At 41.1% G+C, this 24,485-nt stretch overlaps 1 protein-coding gene across 1 annotated transcript in view; it reads left to right on the forward strand.

Annotated features, from left to right (window-relative positions):
- The window catches only part of HECW1 (HECT, C2 and WW domain containing E3 ubiquitin protein ligase 1), a 327,850-nt gene that overhangs the window by 25,456 nt on the left and 277,909 nt on the right, over positions 1 to 24,485 (forward strand). Inside the window, exon 2 of the mRNA XM_029589548.1 lies at positions 8,744 to 8,851. Coding sequence (XP_029445408.1) covers positions 8,744 to 8,851 — 108 coding nt within the window. The remainder of the gene's footprint in view (positions 1 to 8,743; positions 8,852 to 24,485) is intronic.

Consider the following 24,485-nt stretch of genomic DNA (forward strand, 5'->3'; position numbering starts at 1 on the left):
CATCCAGGACTCTGTTTTCAAAAGGCAACAAAATGAATGCTCATGCATTCAGAAGAGTTGGGCATTGACCTTAGCCATTCATACGCTTGTTTTTACAAGAGTACAATTTGCTAGTATTCGTACCCATATGAATTTACAAATTGCTTATTAAAAAGACAGGGTGCAAACAGCAGAAATTGCTCTGCCAATTGATTAAGCATTTGATTAACTCAGTTTTGAAAATAGAGTCCTCGTTATTCAAGTGCTATCTAACCATTTGCCAGCCAATGGTTATATCGGACAAGAAACTTGATGTTTTATAGAGAGAAATAAGAACATATGAAATGCCATACCGGACAGATCAAAGGTCCATAAAGTCTAGCATCCTGCCTCTGACAGTTGTCAATCCAGGTTACAAGTTCCCAGTAGGATTCCAAAGAATAGATCCAATCTTTCTTGCTTTTAACCAAGGATAAACAGTGGCTTTCCCAAAGCTACATGGCTAATAATGGTAATGGACTTTTCCTCCAGGAATTTGATTAAACCATTTTTATACCCAGCTATACTAACTGTTTTCATAACCTTTGGCAACAAATTCTACAGTTTAATTGTGCACTGGGTAAAAAAAACACGTCCCCTGATTTGTTTTAAATGTGCTACCTATCAACTTCATTGAGTGTCCCTTAGTCCTAGTACTATTTAAAAGTGTAAATAACCCACTCAAATTTTATAAACCTCTCCTCTTCTTTCAGGCCATCTTTTCTCCAGACTGAAGAGCCCTAACCTGTATAACTTTTCCTCATGGGGAACTCGTCTATCCTTCTTATCATTTTGGTCACACTTCTTTCTACCAAAATGATAAAGAGGATGATATTAAGATACAGTATTTTTATACAAATGCTTTTTTTTTTCCAAGTTTCCACTGTTTTAAACTATTATGACTTATGCCCAAATATTGTTGAACATGAACTTTGAGGTTACTTTCTTTAGATGTAATTTATTTTTATATAATAATCCAAAAGAATCATCCCCACTCAATTATTTATATTAAAACCAATATTTAAAATATTAACAATTACATTAGAAAAAGACCATCATAATAGGCACTTTAAGATCTATGGTTATATATAAACACAAGAACACAGAGGATAGATATTATTAAAAATGTTTTAAAATGCAAATGATAAAATAAAAAAATGACAATGAACCTGGCTTCAATGCAGGATCTTTTTTTATCATAGAACTTAGTGTGCTTATGATGATCCTTTTGTAAAGCAGTTGTTAATATCCTAGATATCAATGTTAATAGAAATAAGTGTTTGAGTGGTGATGATTCTCTTGGATTTTATTATTTATCTCCATTATATTGGATTCTTTTGGTGGATGTTTATCTATCTATCTATCTATCTATCTATCTATATATGAAACAGTGTAATTCCACTAGAAACATTTTGCAGTTTTGACTCATTTAGCCTGAAAATTCACCCTCTCCTGCCTCAAACTTGGGGATGTTTACTGGTGCAGGGTTTTGTAAAGTTTTTTTCTTTCAAGTAAGAAGTATAATCCTCCTACTTTAGCAATGGATGTTACACCATCATGATCCCTATAGGCTTGAGTGGCAGGGCATTGACATCCCCGTCCTCCACTCCTATATTGTTCAGGCTCTCAATCTCAGGCAAAAGGCAAGAAGGGACAGTTCTCAGCTCATGGCTCTGGATCCCAGCCAAAAAGAGGTCGCTTGAGATACTTCAGTTTATTTGATCTGAAGAGAAACCAGGGTGTACTGGAGCAGTAGATGAAACTTCCCTATCAAAAGCAAACTGGATTTATATAACTAGAGAAGGTTCAATGAATCCCGGGGCTCCAAGCTGCCATCTATGATGTCATACCTACCTGATGTACTGAAGTAGATTTAATTTAGCTAAATTAAATTAAAAACTATAATAAAGTGAAAATGAGAGCTTTCAACTTGCCCTTCTGAATAAAATGGAAATTCGGCTTCAACCATGCCTAAATAAAGCATGAACAACCCAAACTTTTGACTGTTTTAGGATACCTTTGAATTGACCAAATTGGGGCTGACAATACCTTTAAATATTCAGCTCAGTGTGCAGCAGCAGCAGTCATAAAGGAACTAGAATGTTAAAAATTTGGAACAGAATAGAGAACAAAACTGAGAATATTGTAATGCCTTTGTATAGATCCATGATGCAACCACACCTTGAGTATTATGTGTGATGATGCTCACCCACATCTCAAAAAGTCATAGTGGAGAAAGAAAAAAGTACAGTGAACAACAACAAAAAGGATAAAAAGGATGGAAAATCTCCTTTACGGAGAAAGGATAAACAGATTAGGGCTTTTTAGCTTGGAGATGAGACAACAGAAGGGATATGACTAGGATTTATAAAATCATGAATGGGGTGAAATGCGTAACTATAGGAAATCGTTATTTACCCTTTCATACATTAGGACAAGGAGACGCCCCATAAAATTAGCAACGAGCAGAATTAAAACAAATCATAGGACATGTACAATCAAGCTACAGAATCTGTTGCCAGAAGTCATGGTCAAGGCAATTAATGTAGCGTTGTTCAAAAGAGGGTTGGAGATGATCCTGAATGAAAAACCTCTATATAATTATTAGCCAGGTAGAATTAGGAAAACCTTGGTATCCTTGGGAGTGAGAGACAAGAAATAGATCAACTATGGGGGATCTTCCGGATTTGTGATCAAAACTGGCTCTGTTGGAGACAAAATGCTTGTCTCAATGGACCTTGGTCTGATTCAGCAGGGCACTTATATACTTATGTTTGATTGTTTTAGTCAGTTTGCGTGCCGAGGAAGAAATGCTTTCTCCTGTGTGGTATCCAGGCAGGTTCATATAAAATCTATTATTCGAATCTGCTCTAAAATGAATTTGGGGAAATTGATGATGAATCCTAGGGATAGAAGGATGTTCATGTGTATGGATTGTGGAGGAATGAACTTCTTAAAGAGTAGGGCTGGATATGAACTAATCATCTAAATATGGAAAAAAATATATCATTTTTTTCTTAAATGTGCAGTATCCACTGTGAGGCATTTTATGAACACCCTGTGTACTGCACAGAAGCCAAAAGGAGAATATGATATTGATAAGAGAATTAACTATGGTGAATTGTAGACATTTCTGGTAAGCTTTGTGAATGCAGATTTGTATATGTAATGCCCCCTTGACCGCTTACCTCATGAGGCATTCCTGGGTCCAGGACTGACTTGGCAGGAGCCCCCCTAGGGCAGACTCCATCGAGCCTCACATTCTTGGTGCATGGTGCCTCCACCTGAGGAAGAAAGTGTTAGTGGGTGGGATTTCCCTCCCTTCACCCCAGGAAAACAAAAGGGACTGTGAACAAGGCTACCAGTATGTACAAATATATACAGGTTTATTAGACTATATAATATATACATTTCTATATGACTATGTACAATGCTAATGGGATGTCAAACAGCATATCTACACATGGTTAATAGTCTCAGGCCACACAACTATATACATTGCTACAAAGTAGCAAGAACATTTAATATTGGCAATTTGGAGTTCTTGGCCCCCACAGTATACCGTCATAATCAATAGAACGGATCTCTTGAGTTCCCGCTTAATCAATTGTTATTATCCTCCCCTTTTCCCCCAAGTCTCACCCATGTAAAAAGATGCAACTGGGCTGGTAGGCAGTGTTGGCCTGGGAGGTCCATTGTATCTGTGCCGCTTCTACTCCATTGAAAGGTCCATGCAAACACTGGGTTCCATGACTTCTTGCTGACATACTCCACCTCCCAGTCTGTCACTGGGGTCTACACCCTCCTGGGGGACTCAACTCTGCCTCCTGAAATGCTGCTGGGGTTCATTCCCTCCTGGGGGAACCCAACTTCATCTCCTGGAATGTTGCTTGGGGTATATGCTCTCCTGGGGGTAATGCTTGCTCTGTTGCTGGAGTGCTCTTTCTCCTGGGGGACTGCTCAATTTGCTACTGCATCCCCTTCTTCCTAGGGGACTGCTTGATCTATCACTGGGGTCCTCTTGCTCAAGGTGGACCCAGGATCACATCATGATCTGCCATTAGAGTCCCCTTCCACCTGGGGACCACTCAATATGTCTTTTGGTGCCTCTTCCTTGGTAGGAGGGCTTTTCCTGGCTTGGATTTACAGCTCCACTAGGCACATGGCTTGTTTAGTGTTCAGTGATTCAGGCCCTCTGCAGTCTCAGCTTTTAGTCATTTTAGCTCCGCTAAGCCCATGGCTGGTCATTTGCTGTTACCCACCCTGGATGGGTCACCTTCTCTCAACCAAAAGGCCAAGACCTTGGGATAAGAATGTGTACATACCCTTCCATCCTGCAGGTTTTTTTTATTTTTTTGGTTTTTTTTTCTGTTGTCAGAGCACTTGATACCCATGGGTCTGACTCCCCTTGTTAGTCAGGGTGAAAATCTGTGTCTGTTTCCTTCCTAGGACAGTTTTTTCAGTATATTTCTCTCATAAATCCCACTCTCATTCAGAATTTTCCAATGTAGGACTTTTCCAATTATAATTCTGTTTGATTTAAAGTGATATTTCACTGCACATTACCAACAGTAATCCAGGGCACCGTGACATGTAAATTCCCCTACCCAGTCTCTGACTCATCTATTCAATGATCATTTAAGCACTTTCACAGTAAGAGGTCTGGCAACCTTTTCAATCTCATTCTATATTTCCTGGTCTGGTGGTTCATGTTACATAGCTGCATTGTCCTCTTTTTCTTCTCTGCTGCAGTTCACTTAAATGGTAGATTGCTCTTTACCTCTCTCTCCCTTGGGAGGGGGGATTCATGTAGGTATCCTCAAGTACCCACTGAAAGCTCTTTGAGGAAAGGACTTATTGTACCTGAATTTGAATAAAGCTGTAAGTCACCTTTTCTTATATTGCATCTGCTGGTTGGAATATTATCCCATAGAAAATGTGTCTGTTTGCACTTCAGACACCAGCTCAAGTATAATTATTTATTTATTTAGTGGTTTTTGTTGCTAATTTTTATTTTGTTGCCTTGACTGTTGCTGCAAATTTGTTTGTGTAGTTAAACCAAGCTTTTAGATCAATTTATGCATTTTGTGCCTTAGTTTCAAAAGCATTTGTGCACATAGGGGTAGATTTTCAAAGGGTTACACGCATAACCCCGAAAACCAACCCCTGCGTGCGCCAAGCCTATTTTGCATAGGCTCGGCGGTGTGCACAAGCCCCGGGATGCACATATGTTCCGGGGCTTTCAAAAATGGGTGGTCCGGGGGCGGTCCTGAGTCCTCCAGCACAGCAGCCATGCCGGAGGTTCGAGTGCTGGCAGCTGGCTGGCAGGCGTAACTTTGACAACAAAAGTTAGGGGGGGGGATTTAGGTAGGGCTGGGGGGAGGGTTAGATAGGGGAAGGGAGGGGAAGGTGGGGGGGAGCCGAAAAAAAGTTCCCTCCGAGGCCGCTCCGATTTCGGCCTTGGAGGGAATGGGGAAAGCCATTGGGCATCCCCTAGGACTCGGCGCGTGCAAGGTGCACAAGTGTGCACCCCCTTGCATGCGCCAACCCCGGATTTTATAACATGTGCGCGTGGCAACACGCACATGTTATAAAATCAGGTGTACATTTGTGTGCACCGGGTAGCGCACACAAATGTACCCCACGCATGTAAGAATAAAAATCTGCCCCATAAAATGCAGTTTTATGCATGTAAATGAACTTTTTAAAATTGCCCCAGGAGTTGGGTGGATACTTAAACAATTCTATGCATACTATTGTGTGCATTAGATAAAGTCATTTATGGGCTGGGGTGGAATTGGGGATGGGAAGAGCCAGGTACTTATGACCTGGATTGGCCACTGCTGAAAACAGCATACAGAGCTTAATGGATCTTTGTATGGCAAGTATGGCAAGTCTTATGTTCTTATCTCCTTGTACAATTTTACACTTTCTAGTGAGCGGTATAAATGTGTACACGCATGTCACACTGCAGTCTTCATATACATACAGAATTTCATAGTGGATGTATGCATATAAGTCCAGTTTGAAAATCTGGGCTAAAGTCTGCATGTACTTTCTACATGCAAACTTTAGTTCTAAGTACTCTGTTTAAAATTACTCTCCTTACACCTACTTTTGGCATTTTATTTATTTATGTTTGATATATTTATTTTATATTTGGTTCTTTTGGCTTTTGTGTTTGTATTATGTTTGGGTCTTTTGTTTAGTTATGTTTTATGTTGAATTGTATGGTATACCTTGTTTGTGAGTTGATGTGATGTAGTTTTGTTCAATGTGGTTTTGTATGCTTGTGCCTTTTTTGGTATTTTATTGGGCAAGAGCCTTTTATTTTACTTTTGCTGATTTTATTTTCCCCCTATTTGGATTGAAATTTGTAATGCAATGCAACGTGTAATTTGCTGTATTTTATATACTTTTTATGTTGGATTGTATTGTTATGAATATAACTAACAGTGATGAGAAAGACAGAAAGAAAGGAAAAAAAGTGAAAGAATCCATCTGGAACTGAGAGGGGAGGGGCGGTGTGTGATCCTTGATTGGGAGACCCGCCCCCTCTGATGTCACTGAGGACTGTGACGGACGTTAAACGGCGCCAGAACACCAGGCGTCGCGCGCTGAAGGGGTACTCCCCTTTGTGCATCCCTTCGTGCATCCCGTAGTGTTAGCCATTCCCCATGTTCTTTTATATCCCTTGTTAACAATCCCCATATTTAAATGTTTAATGTATTTGACAAAGGTAACGCATAAGTTCCTGCAAATTTTGTTTAAATGTAAACCGATGTGATATGTAAAATCGAACACCGGTGTATAAAAGTAAATAAATAAATAAAATAAATAAATAAATGGGTATGTGTGATATTTTATTGTTGGCTTGATGTATTTGTTGCTTTGTAATTTGCTAGGGAAGTGCACAATGAATGAGTCCATATTCATTTTATTTGTGGGCCCCCCCTCAAAATGAATGGGGGGGTTCCATGAATAAAATGAATAGTCTTCATGTCATTCTTTTATGTTTAAAACCCCAATATATAGGATGATGCACAATTGATGTGTGCTTGTTTATTAATAAAATTCTTTCGTTAACAGTTATTGTCCAGTGCATTGTTTGCCACACATTTTTCCTGTTGTATTTCTCCATATGTGTGGGCAAGGGGTGTGCATTCATTTCCTATGTATTGGCAATCCGCAACATATAGGGCCATATTCGTTGTATCCGTGGGGAAGTGAAACGTATCGCGATTCCCCACGAATACAACGAATCTTCGCTGAATTATTCGACCTTCTAAAGGAGTGAATTTAAACAAACCCCCCACCCTCCTGACCCTCCCAAGACTTACCAAAACTCCCTGGTGGTCCAGCGGGGGATCCGGGAGCCATCTCCTGCACTCATGCCCTCGGCTGCCGGTATTCAAAATGGCGCCGATAGCCTTTGACCTTACTATGTCACAGGGGCTACCGGTGCCATTGGTCAGCCCCTGTCGCATGGTAGGAGCTTACTTCAAAGTGTAACATCCAAGCATGTACTATCTGAAAAGATTACCTCTGGGACTGCAACAGGGTGTTCCCTCACTCCCTGGAGAGAGATTAGATTAATGTGAGGGAGGACGTGGAGGCTATCATGGCTCCTGTAAGTACCTCCAGGGAATGATGGACCTATATAAATGGATGTCTACATAAGAGAGTACAGAAAGCTATTATGACCATGTTTCCACGGAGAACATCAACTTTAAACATATGTCATGTTTTTAACTGCACCTTTCTCTTCTACTTAATTATGTTGGCACAGCAAGGTATCTCAGATGTGCCTGCTTAGTATGACTTGCCAGTCACATCTTTGGGGCTTGTCACAAGATGGCACTGGGAGCACTCTTCTAAAGGATTCCCTAGCTATGTACTTACCCCTATGATTTAACCACATTTTAATTTTTAATGAGGGCAGCATCTTGAAAGACAATACATAATACCTCTATGGGGCCATGGCACTATCTGCATTGGAAATAAAATTTAAAAAAAGTAATTCCACTATAGATTCTTTTTAGTAATGATACCAATTATGAAGGAAGGACCATCATACTGGGGACACTGGGCTATATACTCTCAATGCCTGTGATCAAGTCTATGTATATTATTGGCCCACTGTTCCAATACATTCTTGTATATTTTATTTATAAATAAAAGTTGATACAGTCAATACTTATCCCTTTTTCTTCATCTGACATGGGACTGTGTTTTGAATGAAAATTCTGCATTCGGGAGAAGCATTACAGATGTGCGATGTCACTCCTGCACATCAGCTACCGTGTAACTACCTTGGACACTTTCTATGTTTCCAAGCAGTTAGGTTATTTGAGTCACTGAAAGCCATATGTACTAATCATTTCCACCAGAGATTCAAAATGTGAGAAAAGCCTTAGTACACCTGGCCATGAATGTTCACTGGTGGAAGAGGAGAAGAAATTATCTTCTCCTCTTCCACCCCCAATGCTTATTTATAGCCTCTCAGCTTCTGCTTATTATGCTACTATCACACTGTCAGGAATTTATAAACTTCCCATCTTCATCATTATACACATTGCTGAATTACAAGTCATCCATTTCGGCTATTTATCAGGTTTACAATAGCAGCTCCCCAGTATTATAATCAAGACATCTTTATCTTTCATGCTTCTTGCCTATCTATGCAACTAACAGGCATCTCATGTTATTCTCTGCTTGCATGCAGATGAAGTTATGTCTGAAAACTTTTTGGACTACAAGAACCGTGGTGTCAATGGCTCTCACCGAGGTCAGATTGTGTGGAAAATTGAGGCCAGTTCTTACTTTGTGGAGCGTAAGTACCTTCAAACTGCCTGAGTTACTGATGAAAGAGCAAAGTCCTCTGTGAAATGTTTATTGGTGGGTTTCACGTGTTTTATGGCCTTCCAACAAATCCGCTGCTGGAAGGATAAATGTGTAGAACAAAATTAGAGCATCTTATTTTACTATTTTCTCTTTAAACCTGTTTTAGTTACGTTGGGCTCTAACCCATGTTGTGATACTGCTCAACCAGTCATTACTCTATTTCTGCCATGCATTTCCTATGTACAGCTTATATTGATAGCTTAACTTGGTCCTTACTCACAGGCAGAGGAGGCCACTTCTTCTACTCCAAACTTTATTAATAAGCAAAACAAATAACAGAGGTTTACTGTGCATAAACTGAAGTAAGAGTGACCAGCATAGTCTGGGCCACAGAAACAAAGACAGGTAATAAGAGAATAAATTTGCAGAGTTGGTCAAGGTTAGTTGCTCATGACACATAGGCCTGATTAGTACTGACCAGTGCTGACTGAAGCCAAAAGGCAGAAAACTCCCATGCACCCCTGCTTCCAGTCAGGAGTTAACCCTTTACAGCCAGCTGCACTGAATACAGCAAAAGCTGTGAAAAATGTACCAGTTTGGCAGTATAATAGCAAATATAGGAACTATGCATAGTAAAGTATGAACAACTGTATTATCAACAGAAAAAAATAAAGCTGCTGTGGAAACCACTGCGCCCTCTAAGCAGCGCACATGCGCGGCTATGCACAACTTTTTTCGCAGCCATGCACAGGGATCGGATCGAGCAGGGATAAATCAAATCCCTGCCCAATCTGAACAGTGGCAGTAAGCCTCCCTACATATCCTCCCAGGCAGCAGGAGTCATGGTTATCATGACATCATCTCCTTCTGCTATGGGGCCAGTCTCGCAGCTCTTACTGCAAGATCAGCCCTGTGGCGGAAGGAGATGACATTTGGATAAACGTGACACCTGCTTTCCCCCACCCCATAACTCAGCAGGCCACCACGGAGCCTGTCCTGAGGCGGCTGAAGAGACAGAGAGTGAGAGAAGATGCAGACACTGCCAGTGGAACCCATCCCGCTGGTGGCTGAATATGAGGCCCAGGCCCTGTGTGTGGCTGGGAGAGAGCCTAGGTGGTGTGATGACTGCCTGTGTGTGGATGACTACCTGGGTGGGTGAGATGCTGTGGGGGTGTGTGTGATGATGTATGTATGTAGGAGTTAAGAACCTGTGTGTGTATGGGGATGAGTGTGTATAGTTGGTTGAGGTCCTGTGGGTGGGAGTGTATTTGTGACTGCCTGTGTGTGGGTGCCTGCCTCTGTGTGTGACGGTGAGGTTAAGAGCCTATGAGTGGGTGAGAGCCTTGGTGTGTGTTTGTGGGTGGATGAGGGGCTGTGTGTGTGGAGGTGGAGTTTGAGAACTTGTGTGTGTGTGTGTGTGTGTGTGTGACTGGGTGGCTGGGTGAGAGCCTGTGTGTGGGGATATGTGTGTGTGTGTGTCACTTCCAGTATGTGGGTCTGGATGGAGGGAGGAAGGGAAGAAGAGAGGTGGAGAAAGAAAAAAACAGAAAGGAAACATGGGGGAAAAAAAAGCCTGGTACCAACCAATTAGAAAAGTAAGATTAGACAACAAACGTAAACAAAATTTGTATTTTGAATTTTTAGTGATTGGCATATGTTATCTTTGGGAATGTGCATTATATATTTTATATTTGTATTTTGTTCTTTCTTCAATATTCCAGAGTCTAGTTTTTTGGGCTTTCCATTTTATTTTTGTCTGCATGTTTCTGTTTCTAATTTGTAGTCCCTTATTCTATATTAGGTAAGGGTCTGTCTGTGTTCAGCATATGTAAATGAGATGCAGTATTTCTGCTGGCATGTAGTTTTTCTGTAGGGCTTTGTTTTGTTAACCCCAGTAGGTGGTATATTAGTGTTCTAGGGCATGGTATAATTTTTGCATTGCTGCCATGTCTAGATAAGGCTGTTGCTGATTGAGTCCTGAAGGATTTGTGTTACTTCTGAAAGTGTTTGGCAATGAAGGGTTTGCAATTATTGAGATGAGTGTGTGTGTGGAAGAGGAGGAGAATTGAGTAAATGTGCATGTGTATGAGAATCTGGGGAGTGAATGAGAGAGTGTGTGTGTGTTTGTGAGAATGAGCATATATGCATGTGAAAGAGTATGAGAGTGAATATGCAAGTGTGTGTGTGTATGTGGTAAAGTTTGTGTGCATGCTGATCCAATGTTCTCTATATTGATGGGCTGCTGTGAGCATAAAATTGACAGGCTTTTCACATCAAAGAAAGGAATGCTCACAGGGTAATGAAACCAAAACTTTTTACTCAGGAGCAAAAATATTTGCACACAGCAGCCCAATATTTAGAGACAAAACGTGGAAAGCAGGACACTCTGAAAACAGAATAACATGAATAAATAGGAAAGCCTCCAGTTTTTAATTCTGTATTGTACATGCAGCTTTTATACTATGATTTGTTTACTTATTTTGTGAATATAAAGACTAAATTGAAAATGTTTCCTCATGCTAGAGTTAAGAGGTGAAAATAAAAGGTCATTTTTGCTAACGAAGCAGAATCTGCAAGAAATTGGTTGGTTTCATAGGTTATAAATTTCCAAAGGTTTAGTTTTTTTATCGAGGATTTGGAAAAGGGAGCAGTGAGAGTGAATTTACTTTTGGTTTAACTGATGCAATACAAACATAGCACAACATGCATAAGCACTAGATAAAAGACCGGTAACCGATCCATGCTTTACAAATACAATTATTGTGTTGCCTCCGTACAAGAAGGAAGATACAATATTAGAAAACATTAGGGGCCTTTCTCTCGATGCGTGTCTGCCAGTATCCGGTAAATGATCGCTTGTAGCTTATAGCATCAAAAATCTTTCTTCCAAGGCTGTACTGGTGATTTGGTGGCAGTGTGGCAGTGCTCTGGGTGTGTGTGTGGTGCAATGAGAGAAACTTGGGTTTGATCTTTTAGGCTTGCTTGGGCCGGCTATAGTTGGGGACATTGCCTAGAGGCCGGATTAAGGGTTTGCACCAACCCTGTTCTGGAAAGAGCAGCTGGTCTCTTGTTCCTGGCCACAGACTATCACAGTGATGACTGGGCTGGATTGGAGGAAGGCGAGGTTTACAAATGTGGGAAAACACTCTGGGTAGTAGTGAATGAAGCTTCGTGGCACTGTTACCTCAGCAGGGGCCAGTTTCAATCGAGCTGGAAGTAAAAAATGGAGCAGGACAGAAATGACCATTTGCTGCCCCCCCCCCCCCCTCCAAAAGAAAATCAGTCTCTGACCGCGAGCGGTATATTTTGGTGATCTGCTGTACGCTGCGCAATATTTTCACAGTCCTCTACCTGGCAATTGGCAATGCTCACTTTGTGTAAAATTGTTTGTTTCATTTCCAAGCTGTTGCAGTACTGTGTGTGCTGGTAAGAGGTGAGTCGTAAGTATTTGGCTCCTGACAAGGAAGCCAGGGCTACTTCCTCTGAAAAGCTGAGCAGCAACCAGCAAGGTACCCATGGCTGATGACCTTTTTTTAAACAGATCCCCCCCCCCCCCCCCAGCAGTTACTCTTCCTTCTCATTCCTCCTCTCCCTGCCACCAGCAAAAAAAAGCAGCCGCCCTAAGATGAAAGTCAAAAGACAGCCACAGACCGGTTTTAGTATCTGATATCCTTTCATGCTCTTATCAGCCTGGCGGCACCTGGGTATAAAAATAAACAGCAGGGATGGCTGCTTTAAATAATTAAAAAAAAACTAACCATCTGAAAGCGAGAACTTCAGTTTCTACCGGGACATTTAATGCTGCTCAGTGCTCACCATGTGAAGTGGTGCCCATGGCTTGCTAAATACAGTTCTATTTTAAGACTGCTACTGAAAGCTGAAAGGCAGTATACAAATGCAACAAACTATTATTGCCAGCACCCATACTCCAAAGCAGATCATCAGCTGAAACTAAAATTTTTAGAAGTCAGCAGAAATTGTGTTTAAATTGGGACATGTTCTTATGCTTTAAAGAAACCAAAATAATAAAGACTCATTTTGAAGGAAAACCAGTTACTTCTCTCCTCTTATTTTTAGAGACTTTTGGAAGATAACATTCTGCAAATGGCAGTTTAATAGGATCCTACTGTACAGTAGATGAAACTTGTGCAAAAAGATCATTTCTCCATAACCCATGAAAATATACTATCCAGCTCTGGTTTTTTGGTAAATGTCTCAGAACAATTGTGCTAAGGCTTACAGAAACAGGTATAGAGTAACCCACCTTGTAGGTTACAAAGAGATTTAAGTAAGATCTAAAAAAAAAAAACAAGCAAGAAAGGAATATAGTCGTTAGAAATAAAAAGTGAATTCAAAGACAATGGGGTCAGGGATTTGCAAGGCAATGTAAACTGTCTCTCAGTGCCTCATCTATAGTAACATAAATGTCCAGAGCTACTAGCACAGCATACAAGTACTGCAGACTGAGTATGAAATCAGATAAGATTTTCCTCCTGGGAAAATAAATTAGCCGAGCCTCACAGATGGCTCTTATGATTCCTAGCCAAATGTTAGAAATCCACAATAATACTGCTTTATTCCTAGTAATTCTATCACAATGTGATTTTTATGCATTTTAGATTACTGTAGCATACATACTAGAGATGTACATTTGTTTTAAATGAATTAGACAATTTCAACAAAATTTCAATTAAATTGTCTAATTTGTCAAGGATCGGGAGAACCAATAAATGAAGGGAATTTTTCCAATACTTCGGAAAAATTCATTTTTCGTGTTAGTGCGTGCTAACGGGAGTTAATGCACACCAACATGTAATTAGTACGTACTACGTCCCATTAGTGCACACTAACTAGGTTACAGGCTTAGTGCTTCCTAATGAGGCTTAGGCCACACTAATTACATGTTAGTGCGCATTAACTCCCGTTAGTGCACACTACCTAGTTTTCTAGTTCTGGAGTTAGTGCGCCCTAATAGGACTTAGAGGCACTAACTGGTTGATCGCATGCACTAACTAAAGTTAGTGCGCACTAAGAAAAAATGTTGCCAATAAGTTACAAAATGTGTCAATTGGGGAGTAAACAGTTAGCTAGAGGTATAGTTCTGCATTCCCATTGGCTGTCTCCTTACTGTCTCTTTAGAAGAAAACAGCCAATGGGAATGCAGAGTCATACCTCTAGCTAACGAATTTTAGTTAGTGCGCACTAACAGCCAGTTATTGCACCCTAAATCCTATTACGGAGCACTAACTCCGAAATTAGAAAACCGGTTAGTGTGCACTAACATGACTTAGTGCGTACTAACATGGAGTTAGTGTGTACTAAACCCCTGTTAGTGAACACTAACACTGAAGCGATAGAAACACGAAAAAAAAAATGAACCACGGGAAAACCGATATTTCTCACAGGCTCCTGAACCGAATCACGACCCGATAAAATAAAAAGAAGCAGATGCCTACATACCATATCGTTGTAATACATCAGGGCCTATTCTTTAAGGTTTAACATGTAACTTAAGGACCCTTTGTAAATGTTAATTATAGTGTACTGTGTACTAGGGAAGTCCATTTGTTTAAAACAGTCCATTTGTTTAAAACAAATGGAACGAATGAGGCCATGTTCGGTTTGCTCCAGTTGAACAAACTGAAAATAGCCTCTGATGAAAATACCCCAAAATTCTCAGGTATTTAGTTTTTGTGCACAAAAATATAAAAGGCCTTCAGCAAGATCAGGCCTCAATCTAGTCCTGTTGCTAAGACTATGGCCTAGAGCTGAGGCCAGGTCCAAAGTTACCGATGTTCTGGGCCTAAGCCCAGGCATGCCATTGGGTCCCATCGCTAAGGCCACATCCCAGGTTCAGACCCCGCCCGATGCCAGGACACATCGCGTCATAGAGACCACATGCCCAGTCCAAAGTCCAGAGGCCCCACACCAAGGCCTGGTCTAAGACCTGAGACACCATGCCAAGGCCTGGTCAGAATCCCAGAGACCCCAGGCCAAGGCATGGTCCTAGGCCTAGAGACCTAGAACCAGGACTTCGACATCTTCTTTCTTCTTGGATCACCGAAAAAGGATGCTGTCTGCTGGAATGATGTACCACAATGACGTTACTGTGGCATTTTCCTCCCAAGTGAATGAATCCATATTGATGTACAGTCATACATCAAAATGGCACCATTAGCTCAAGAGAAAGGCATTGACATACCTGCCATCCACTGGATGGCATAATTTTTATTAATTTATTTGATTTATATTCCACCTTTCAGGCACTTCAAAGCAAATTACATTCAGATACTGTAGGTATTTCCCTCTCCCCAGAAGGCTTACAATTTAGGTGTATACCTGAGGCAATGGATGGTGAAGTGACGTGCCCTAGGTCACAAGGAGCAGCATCAGTGGCTTCCCTGGTTCGCAGCTCACTGTTCTAACCACTAGTCTACTACTCCACTCTAATTGCAATCCAAGTAGAAAGAAGACTTATGAAGGCCTTTTTCTGGGCCTCTGGGCCTAAATCTCAGGCTGGACCCCAGCATCAGATTTTGACCTAGAATTGGGCCCAGGTGACAGAATGCAGCAACTGGCCTGGGCCTCTACAACATGATGGGCTCAGCCAGCAGCGGAACGCAGAAAAATATTGGTCCAGGGGATTTTTTCAAAGTTGGCCCTTGGGGTATCTGACACCGTCATGCACTTTCCCTGCAGCACATGCATCAATAGCTCCCAAAAGCGCACTAAGTCAATTGAGCCAAAATATCTCCAAATTAAACTTAATCTTTTCTAAATAACTAAGAAATTGAACACATTCTAGAGACCATAGGTGCGCAGAGTTGCAGCTCCTATTCCATCCATGCAAATTGGTTGGGCCCCCTACACATCTGCTTATATCTCGTATAGAGATATATTCTGGATTCCTGGTCTGGCTCTTGAACCAGTTGCAAGTATTGATACTGTCAGCCAGTGTCAGACACCACGTTCAGTCACAAACAGCTTTTTTAGATTGCAGAAACTTTATTGGAGAGCTGATTAGATCATGAGATCGTTTAATATCCTGCCATCACTAGTGGCCTTGCATCCAAACTCCAAGCTAGTTGCCTGTAGGATCATAGAAATCACATGTAAACAATACAAAACAAAAGAGAATGAGCAAATTTGACCTTGAGTACTGAAATTTCAAGTTTCATTCCAAGCCAGGTATGATTTTATTTAGAAAACCAAACAATAATCTGTTTAGGGCCAGTTAGAATCAGATCATCCTCCAAGCTCGGTCACATGATTTATTTGCCAGTCTAACTTCAGTGATATGACCATTGGAAGATATCTCCTCCTCCTCCTCCTAGCAGTTCAGTACCAGTTGCAGGGAACTTGACTCTCCACCTTTCAATATTTTTAATAACAGAAAACAAATCTTGCTATATGTTTTTGCTGTTTGTTCAGAGTTAAAGCTGAAAAGCAGCATTTGCTCTTCCCCTGTACAATTTATGTTTAGAACATCAGTCAATGACACAGTACCTGCCTCAGACATTTCCTACCCGCAACAAAGGACACACATACAACAGAGCATAGTAACATAGTAATGACAGCAGATAAAAACTAAATGGTCCATCCAGTTGCTCATGGAAGTAGCTGTCGCTCTGTGCAGGATACCCCCATGCCTTCTCTTAAAGGTAGTAGCTGCCGCTCTATGCAGGTTTATTTATTTATTTATAGATTCTTTTATACCGCGGTACGTATAGACATACATCACCTCGGTTTACAGTGAAACAATAAATTAGCAACAGGCTTTACATGTAACAGTTTAAAAAACAGTAAAACATTTGACAGCAACAGGCTTTACAGAAACAAGGGTTTTAAAGATAATATGCATACATCATTAAAATATCAAACAATAAAATATAAATAACCATGTATTCGCAGGAGCAAATTAACTGTCAGCAGCGAGACCAATGTCACATTGCATACAATAGCCTAAATTGAGTAACAGTGTGGGGGGGGGGGGGTATGGAATAGCAGAATGTAAATACAAAATGCGAGGAAAAGGATTTGGAGCCAGTGAGGAAGGTTACCCCCATGCTTTCTCTTAAGGGTAGTAGCTGCCGCTCTGTGCAGGTTACCCCCATGCCTTCTCTTAAGGGTAGTAGCTGCCGCTCTGTGCAGGTTACCCCCATGCCTTCTCTTAAGGGTAGTAGCTGCTGCTCTGTGCAGGTTACCCCCATGCCTTCTCTTAAGGGTAGTAGCTGCCGCTCTGTGCAGGTTACCCCCATGCCGTCTCTTAAGGGTAGTAGCTGCCGCTTCGTGCAGGTTACCCTCATGCCTTCTCTTAAGGGTAGTAGCTGCCACTCTGTGCAGGTTACACCCATGCACCCCTTTTTTCATTTCCATTGTATTAGCCTTTAGGGATACGCAGTGCTTATCCTATACCCTTTTGAAGTCATTTACTATTTTCGTGTTATCACCTCTTCTGGGAGGCATTCCAGGCATCCACTAACCTCTCTGTGAAGAAATTTTTCCTGATATTGGTTTTGAGTCGTCCCCCCTGGAGTTTCATTTGGTGACCCCCTAGTTCTATCCTTTCCAACAGACAAGGTTTGAAATTAGTGATGAAACTCCTCCACATTCAGAGCCCTGCAAATACAATCCTTACAGCTGCAAAAGACACAAGTAGAATTACAAGTTCTTTTTCATACTATCAAGACTGCCAATTACTCGTATTGAGCAATAAACACAAACACAGTTCTAATTTTGTATGTCAGAAGCAACGAATAGTTCTCAAGGGCTGGTGAAATTGGAAGACACCACAGTGAAAGGGTTAAAGATCTGTATTCAGTGGCATGATTGGCAAAATGCATAGGTAAACCTCAGGTGCACTATGTGCTGATACAGAATTACCCATGTTCCCCTGCTGGCCCACATTCTCAAAGAGAGCTTCTGTTTGAAGATGAGCAGGAAAAACTGCTGACATAGATACTTGTGGTCTGCAAACTCCATGGGTATTTTGAAAACTGCTCCCTTAAATGTACATGTGATCCTTCACTAAAAATGGGGCTCCAGAACATTCCAGATAGCTCCAGCATAATCTGTAGCCCACAAGTCATTGGCTTTTAAATGTGTATTGGTTAGAGGTTCCTAGGGTAGAAACTGCATAAAGTTCTAATTAGTTCCAGGGAGCTCAGCCCAAACTAAACATCCTGACCAAGCATGAGAAATTTCATCCAGTTTCCAAGCTCCTAGTCTCGACCTCCTTCCAGACCTCTATGAGAATTATTCAGTACAACCTGTAGAATCTCCAATTTTCCAGGAACTAAGCCTTGGTTTACCAGCTAAGAACTGCTGTTGCTGGAGAGGTTAACCTGACAGGTGAGGAGAGCTGATTAGATCATGAGAGTTTAATGCCCTACTGCCACTAGTCAGCCAGATAAATCTAAGTGGTTTTGCATCCCAAACCACTTAGCACCCCTGTAATTGGAAAATATCCCCAACCTGGGGTTACATACATAATTGTTTAAGTATATTACACATAGTAAATATAATTACATATTTAAAAATGTGTAAGCAGCAAAATCTTATCAAACTAAAGCAGTTTTCTGACCTTCTAGAAGAAAAGAAAAAGTACTAAAGTAAAACGTGCATAATTTGTGGTTGCAGTGCATTACAGGGATTGCTACACCTTACAGGTGCATTGCTATACTGCTTTTATAAATGCAGGAAGTGCTGGTATGCCAGTCTATCATATCCTATCACACTGCAAACAGTGATGTGTGACATGAAAAAATACAAATGGTAAAAAGTATTTCATTGAACTACAGCAAAATTAATGCTTTTTATCTGTATCCAACCTCCTGCATCAAATACATACCCACTGCTGAAGGAATTTTTTGGAACTTTGTGGATCAAGTCAACAACTTGGTATAAAACCAGCTCTCAGTGTCAATAGGTTGGTGCCACCTTCCATTCTAGAGAAAGGAAAGATAGCAGACTGCAGTTAAGTGAGCACTGCTTGCTGATTGTGATGGGAGACATTATTTATTATATATTGGGGATATGATAGAGGTGTTTAAAATCATGAGAGGTCTAGAATGGGTAGATGTGAATCGGTTATTTACTCTTTCGGATAGTAGAAAGACTAGGGGGCACTCCATGAAGTTAGCATGGGGCACATTTAAAACTAATCGGAGAAAGTTCTTTTTCACTCAACGCACAATTAAACTCTGGAATTTGTTGCCAGAAGATGTGGTTAGTGTCAGTTACTATAGCTGTGTTTAAAAAAGGATTGGACAAGTTCTTGGAGGAGAAGTCCATTACCTGCTATTAATTAAGTTGACTTAGAAATCAACCACTGATATTTCTAGCAAAGATAACATGGAAATAGACTTAGTTTTAGGGTACTTGCCAGTTCTTATGGCCTGGATTGGCCACTGTTGGAAACAGGATGCTGGGCTTGATGGACCCTTGGTCTGACCCAGTATGGCATGTTCTTATGTTCTTATATGTAGTCATAGTCAGATGTATAAGCATGCAATGTCATTCACACACACGTTCCCTCAGTTACAAAACTCACATGCTCACACACACACTATCAATTGTATATAGACATCCCCCCTTCCTTTTATCTGTTACTTTCTCTCCTCCTGTCTCCGTGTCTTTCTTTCCCTAGTCCCCTCTTGTCCACTGTTGGCAAAGCATTAGGCAAACTAGGACTGGGTCTAGGGTGCCCCCATTAGGGGGCACGAGCCATGTTGGGCCGCGAGCAGCGGCAAAGAGGAGTGGAGATTTGGCAGGCCGTGAACAGCACCCAACCTGCCCGTGGCCCAGAAAACCACACACTTGGTGGGTGCGATCGAGAATGAGGTAGGAGTCGGGGCTGAGACCGTGAGGGGGAGGGGGTGGCAGCGTGACCGGAGGGGCGAGCGTAAGGCAGAAGGTGCCTAGGGTGCCTAATCCCCTTGCACCGGCCCTGCTCTTCTCTACCCTATAATGTTCTTTCACTTGACCCTCTCCTATATGTCCCCAATCCTTTTGCATATTTCCTTCCTTCTCTCTCTTCCCCTTCTCTCTGTCCCTCTCCCTTTCTCTGCTGTAAATGCAGTAGAGACAGTGGCTGATTAGATCTCTTAGTACCAGGAGCAATACACCAGTGACCCAGAGTGGGCAGGTGGGGAGAAAATAGTGACCGAAAAAAACCCAGCCTGGGCAGCAGGGTAGGGGAGGAATATGGAGGATCCATGAAGGGGAAGAATCTCCAGCTCTACTCTCCTACATCTCCACCCTTCCACACACACATACACACCAGAGTCAGTCTCCCTCTCTCCTCCTCACCTTACTGCAAGGGCCTGTGACTCCTGTTAGCTAACATCCTTTGCCCAGCTGGTTCCTCTCCCCACACACCTGGCTGGCCCCACTCACTTTTCTAAAACATTTCACTGCTCAGTATCTCACTAGATTTCTCCATTTGCCTCAAGCCCAACATATGTCTTAATTGCAGGCTTTTCCTTCACAGCTTAGAAGTATTTTATATTGATTTCCAAACATTTATCGTATAATTGTGTGATATATGAAAACAGAAATAAAAACAATTCTCATTATATCAAAGGAAATAACAAACATATTATTATTGACTGCAAATTCCACAAAATGTGGTGGAGGAAGGGGAGAAAGAAAATGAAAATTAGCCAGAGGCATACTTTAAAGCAAAAAGACAGTTTAATAACCCTAGGGATATTCTCATTCAACACCAAAAACTCGAGTCAAAATTACCCTTCGGAAGAACAAGCCAACCCCTTGTCACAAAGGAACAATAGAGAGTTGAGACGGTTAAAAAAAATATATACCTCACACTTTGATAAGTAAAAAGGCATTTACAAGGATAACACAAGTAAAAAGAAGCTCCTAACTGCAAGACCTTAGAACTACTCAAACGATTAGCCTGTCTCCTTTTCTTACTGATATTTGATTACTTCTTTGAATAAGTAAAGACAAATCAATACTATCTGGAAGAGTAGACAAAAATCAAACAGACGTCAAGGTTGGTATTCAAATCAAAGGCTGCTGCAACTTAAATAAAATAATCCAAGCCAATATTCCAAAAATCAGAAACATGAAAAAGATTATTGAAAGAAAATAATATAGTTGGTCCATATTGTGTAGTACTTCTCTTCTAAGCTCTCTTGCATCATTATCTGTAGGCAAAATATCCCCTGATTGGGGAATTAAGTGGCTGGAATGGGGGTCCCAGCATGTAGCTAACAAAAAGATAGAAAAATATCCCCAAACACAAAAACTGGAGGGAAACAATCCCCAAGTACAAAAACATTCATAAAATTCCCAAAATGGGACCGAAACTCTCAATTTGTACTCCAAATGCAAACTGTTCAGATGTCTCTAATCCAAGAGTCCAATCTTCCTTCTTTGTTTTTTCTAGTACAAGAGTCCAAACTTTCTCCTTTGAAATCTCTAATACAAGAGTCCAATATATAGTCCCTTCACCCCATGCTGTTTCTGGTCGCCCGAGCAAATAGGTCTTAGACCCAGTGCTTTGGGATTCCAGGAGTATGGTCAATCAATCTCCTTCCAAAAATATTCTCAAATTTCTTTCCTCAAAATCCTTCTTGAATTGCCTTTTTGAGATCCTGTGGGATTCTCCAGCTCTCCAGCCACTGAGCGGCAGTTACTACCCTTAACAGAAACATTGGGGTAACCTGTACGGAGGAGCAGTTGCTACCATAGGAAACTTGTTGGGCAGACTAGATGGACCATTTGGTCTTTTTCTGCCATTAATACTATGTTGCTATATCACGCTTGCCTTGAGATCTTGAGAAAACCTCTAGCTCTTCAATTCCACCTCTCTCTCTCTAGCCCACTTGCTTGAGATCCAGGGATGATCTCTAGCTGCTCTCCTAATCCTCTAAAGCACTGAGCATGCTCCATGGGATTATAAACCCCTCAGAAGCCTTTCCCCCCAAAAGGTGGGGTTATAGCAATGGGAGGAATCCCAAATCCCAAAACTCCTCCTATCGCCCCTTTCTAGAAAAATATTCTGGAGCAACGTTAGCGACTGGCAAAGCCCCATCAGAAGAAGTTCAAAGTCAAGGAAGAAATGTCACTGTGTGGATCTAACAAGTCGCCATCTTGACTCCACCAACCATGCCATTTATAATAATTATTGTTAATGTTATGCCTCATGATACAAATTCAAGAGGAATATGAACAAGGAAAAAGCAAACACCCAGCATATTACAGACATTCTAAAACATTTTGCCATTGTAAGTCCATAATAAATAGGAGAACCAAACCTCAATCAGAAAAAATTACACCAAAGTGGAGAAAAAAAAAAGGAGAAGCAGAGGCTATCATTCTAAGAGGATTCAAGGTAGAGGGAAGTTGCAGAAGGCCCATTTTTGTTTCAGTTTGTTTTAATACATGGTGCTTTTGAAAACCCCAACTTTTTCAGATTATTCATTTCAGTACATACATAGCATGCACTGCCAAACAAGAAACTATGGGGCCGATGCAATATTTATGCGCAGAAAGCGGGCGCTGAACAGTCAGCGCCTGCTACCTTAATACGCCCCCAGGTGCCCGTCCTGGGGGGGCGCCATGCAATATTTAAAATTAGGGGTTGCGTTATCAAGGGTCGCAAATTTATCAGCATCAGTTATCCTAAACGGCGCACATCCAGGGATTCAGGAAACGGATGCTTGTCAATTGAGCGTCCGTTTTATGCACCATACTGCTGGCACTTTTCTTTTTTTTAACTTTTTTTTTTAATTAGATGGAAAATTTTTGTTTGTGACATTTGACTACTTGTGCCTCTACGGGGGATATTTATTTCATATGGTGTCCATGTCAACTTTTGTAAAGTCTTCAATAAAGACCGAAACAAAAAAAAATAATTTATCTCTCTGCTATGGCCTTGTCCTCCCATAGTGTCCCTTTACCCCTTGCTCGTCTAATGGCCCAACTGAAGCCCTCACAGGCTTTTTGTTTTGAATGTATCTGAAAACGTTTTTATGAGTTTCTGCATCCACAGCAAGCTTCTTTTTAAATTATCTTCCATATCAATGCTTTGCATCTAACTTGCCAGTGCTTATGCAAGATACATGGGGCTTCTTCAATTACTCAAGTCTATTACAAAAGATATTGCATTATGGGGCTTGTATTATGGACCCCTTTTATTCTGAGGACAAGGGCCAGCTGCTTCTGTTGTTCATAAGAAAAAATGGTCATGGACAGAAGGGAGATAGGTAGATAGGCAAGCAAACATTTGTAACTGAAGGGATAGTCTCTCATTTCTTCCATCAGTGAATGCAGCTTGCCATAGAACAAACTAAGGGAGATCTGTACTAAAAGGTGCACTAAAATCTGAGCATATGATTTTGCATGATTTTTTGGTGTATATGAAATATTGGAATATAGTGTCCAATTTACTAAAATATTCCTATGAAAAGTAAACATTCACTAAAGGGCTGCATTAAAGGGGCATGTTCATTATCTTTATCTTTATTAAAATGTATGAATCGCCTGATGAAAAAGGCCCTAGGTGATCAACAACCATACATGCACAATATAAAAGCAAAACATCAATAACATAAAATACTTCCAAAACATGAGTAATATAAAAGAAATTCTGAGACATCAGTAAAAATGGGAACATATCCTGTCAAAATCAACAACACAGTGGGATACTGACATATGATGTAACTTAACCATATGCTAACCTGAACAGTTAGATTTTCAAATCTGATTTAAATTGTTTAGAAAGCATGCACCTTTTCTTTGAATACTGCGAGTTCTCCTGTGGTAACTGTTGCAAAGTTAAAGAGCTGATTAGCCCAAGGGTCACTTACTCCAATCCTTCCAGTTAACTACCCCCCTCCCATATCACTCCTCACAACAACCTCCCCCACCAGTTAACACGTACCTCCCCATCCAGTATATACCGGGACCATCCAAGACATATCCTTCCTCCCAAATAACCTTGGGCCAATATATAGGAACCCCTCTTTCCCTGAAAGATCCTCAGCAAGCTGTCAGGAGGACAATGTCTTATTTTCTACTGGTTTGATCTCTAGCATTTTTCTGGTGATGCCTAGTGGAGTATGCAGCACTAAAATAGCATTGGAGGTTGAGTTGGTAAAAGGGAAGATACGATCCTACAGACTGCTGATCTAGTGGGTTTAGAGGAGAATGTGTTGGAGATGAAAGTGGAGTAGGTGTTTCCCAAGGATGGCTCCAAGTTACAGGAACTGGTGTTAGTGGCTCAAAAAGTAGTCTTCCTTCTGGACCAGCCAAAATATAGTGGATATTTATTCAGTAATGGACCAAAGGAAGACTACCCCTTATTGAGTCAGTATCTATGCAAACTATGTAACTTGGAGGTCTTCTATCAATATCCCGCCCATTCATCTTAAACCTCTGAGATCTTACTGGAATACAGCCAAAGGCTCCTATCTAGTTTATGGCTAGAACATGTCCCATTGCAGTATTCAGAAGAGCATGAATGCTAATTCCTGTATCTGTACCTATGGCAACACAGTCTGATCTCTCAAATTCTATCTGTAGAAAGATGCAGATTAGGATCAGAAAATACTCTACTGCTGTTTGGTAATTGTTGTAGCCTGTATTAAAGCATG

This window comes from Rhinatrema bivittatum, chromosome 2 (genome assembly GCF_901001135.1).
Source record: "Rhinatrema bivittatum chromosome 2, aRhiBiv1.1, whole genome shotgun sequence".
NCBI classification, from domain to species: domain Eukaryota; kingdom Metazoa; phylum Chordata; class Amphibia; order Gymnophiona; family Rhinatrematidae; genus Rhinatrema; species Rhinatrema bivittatum.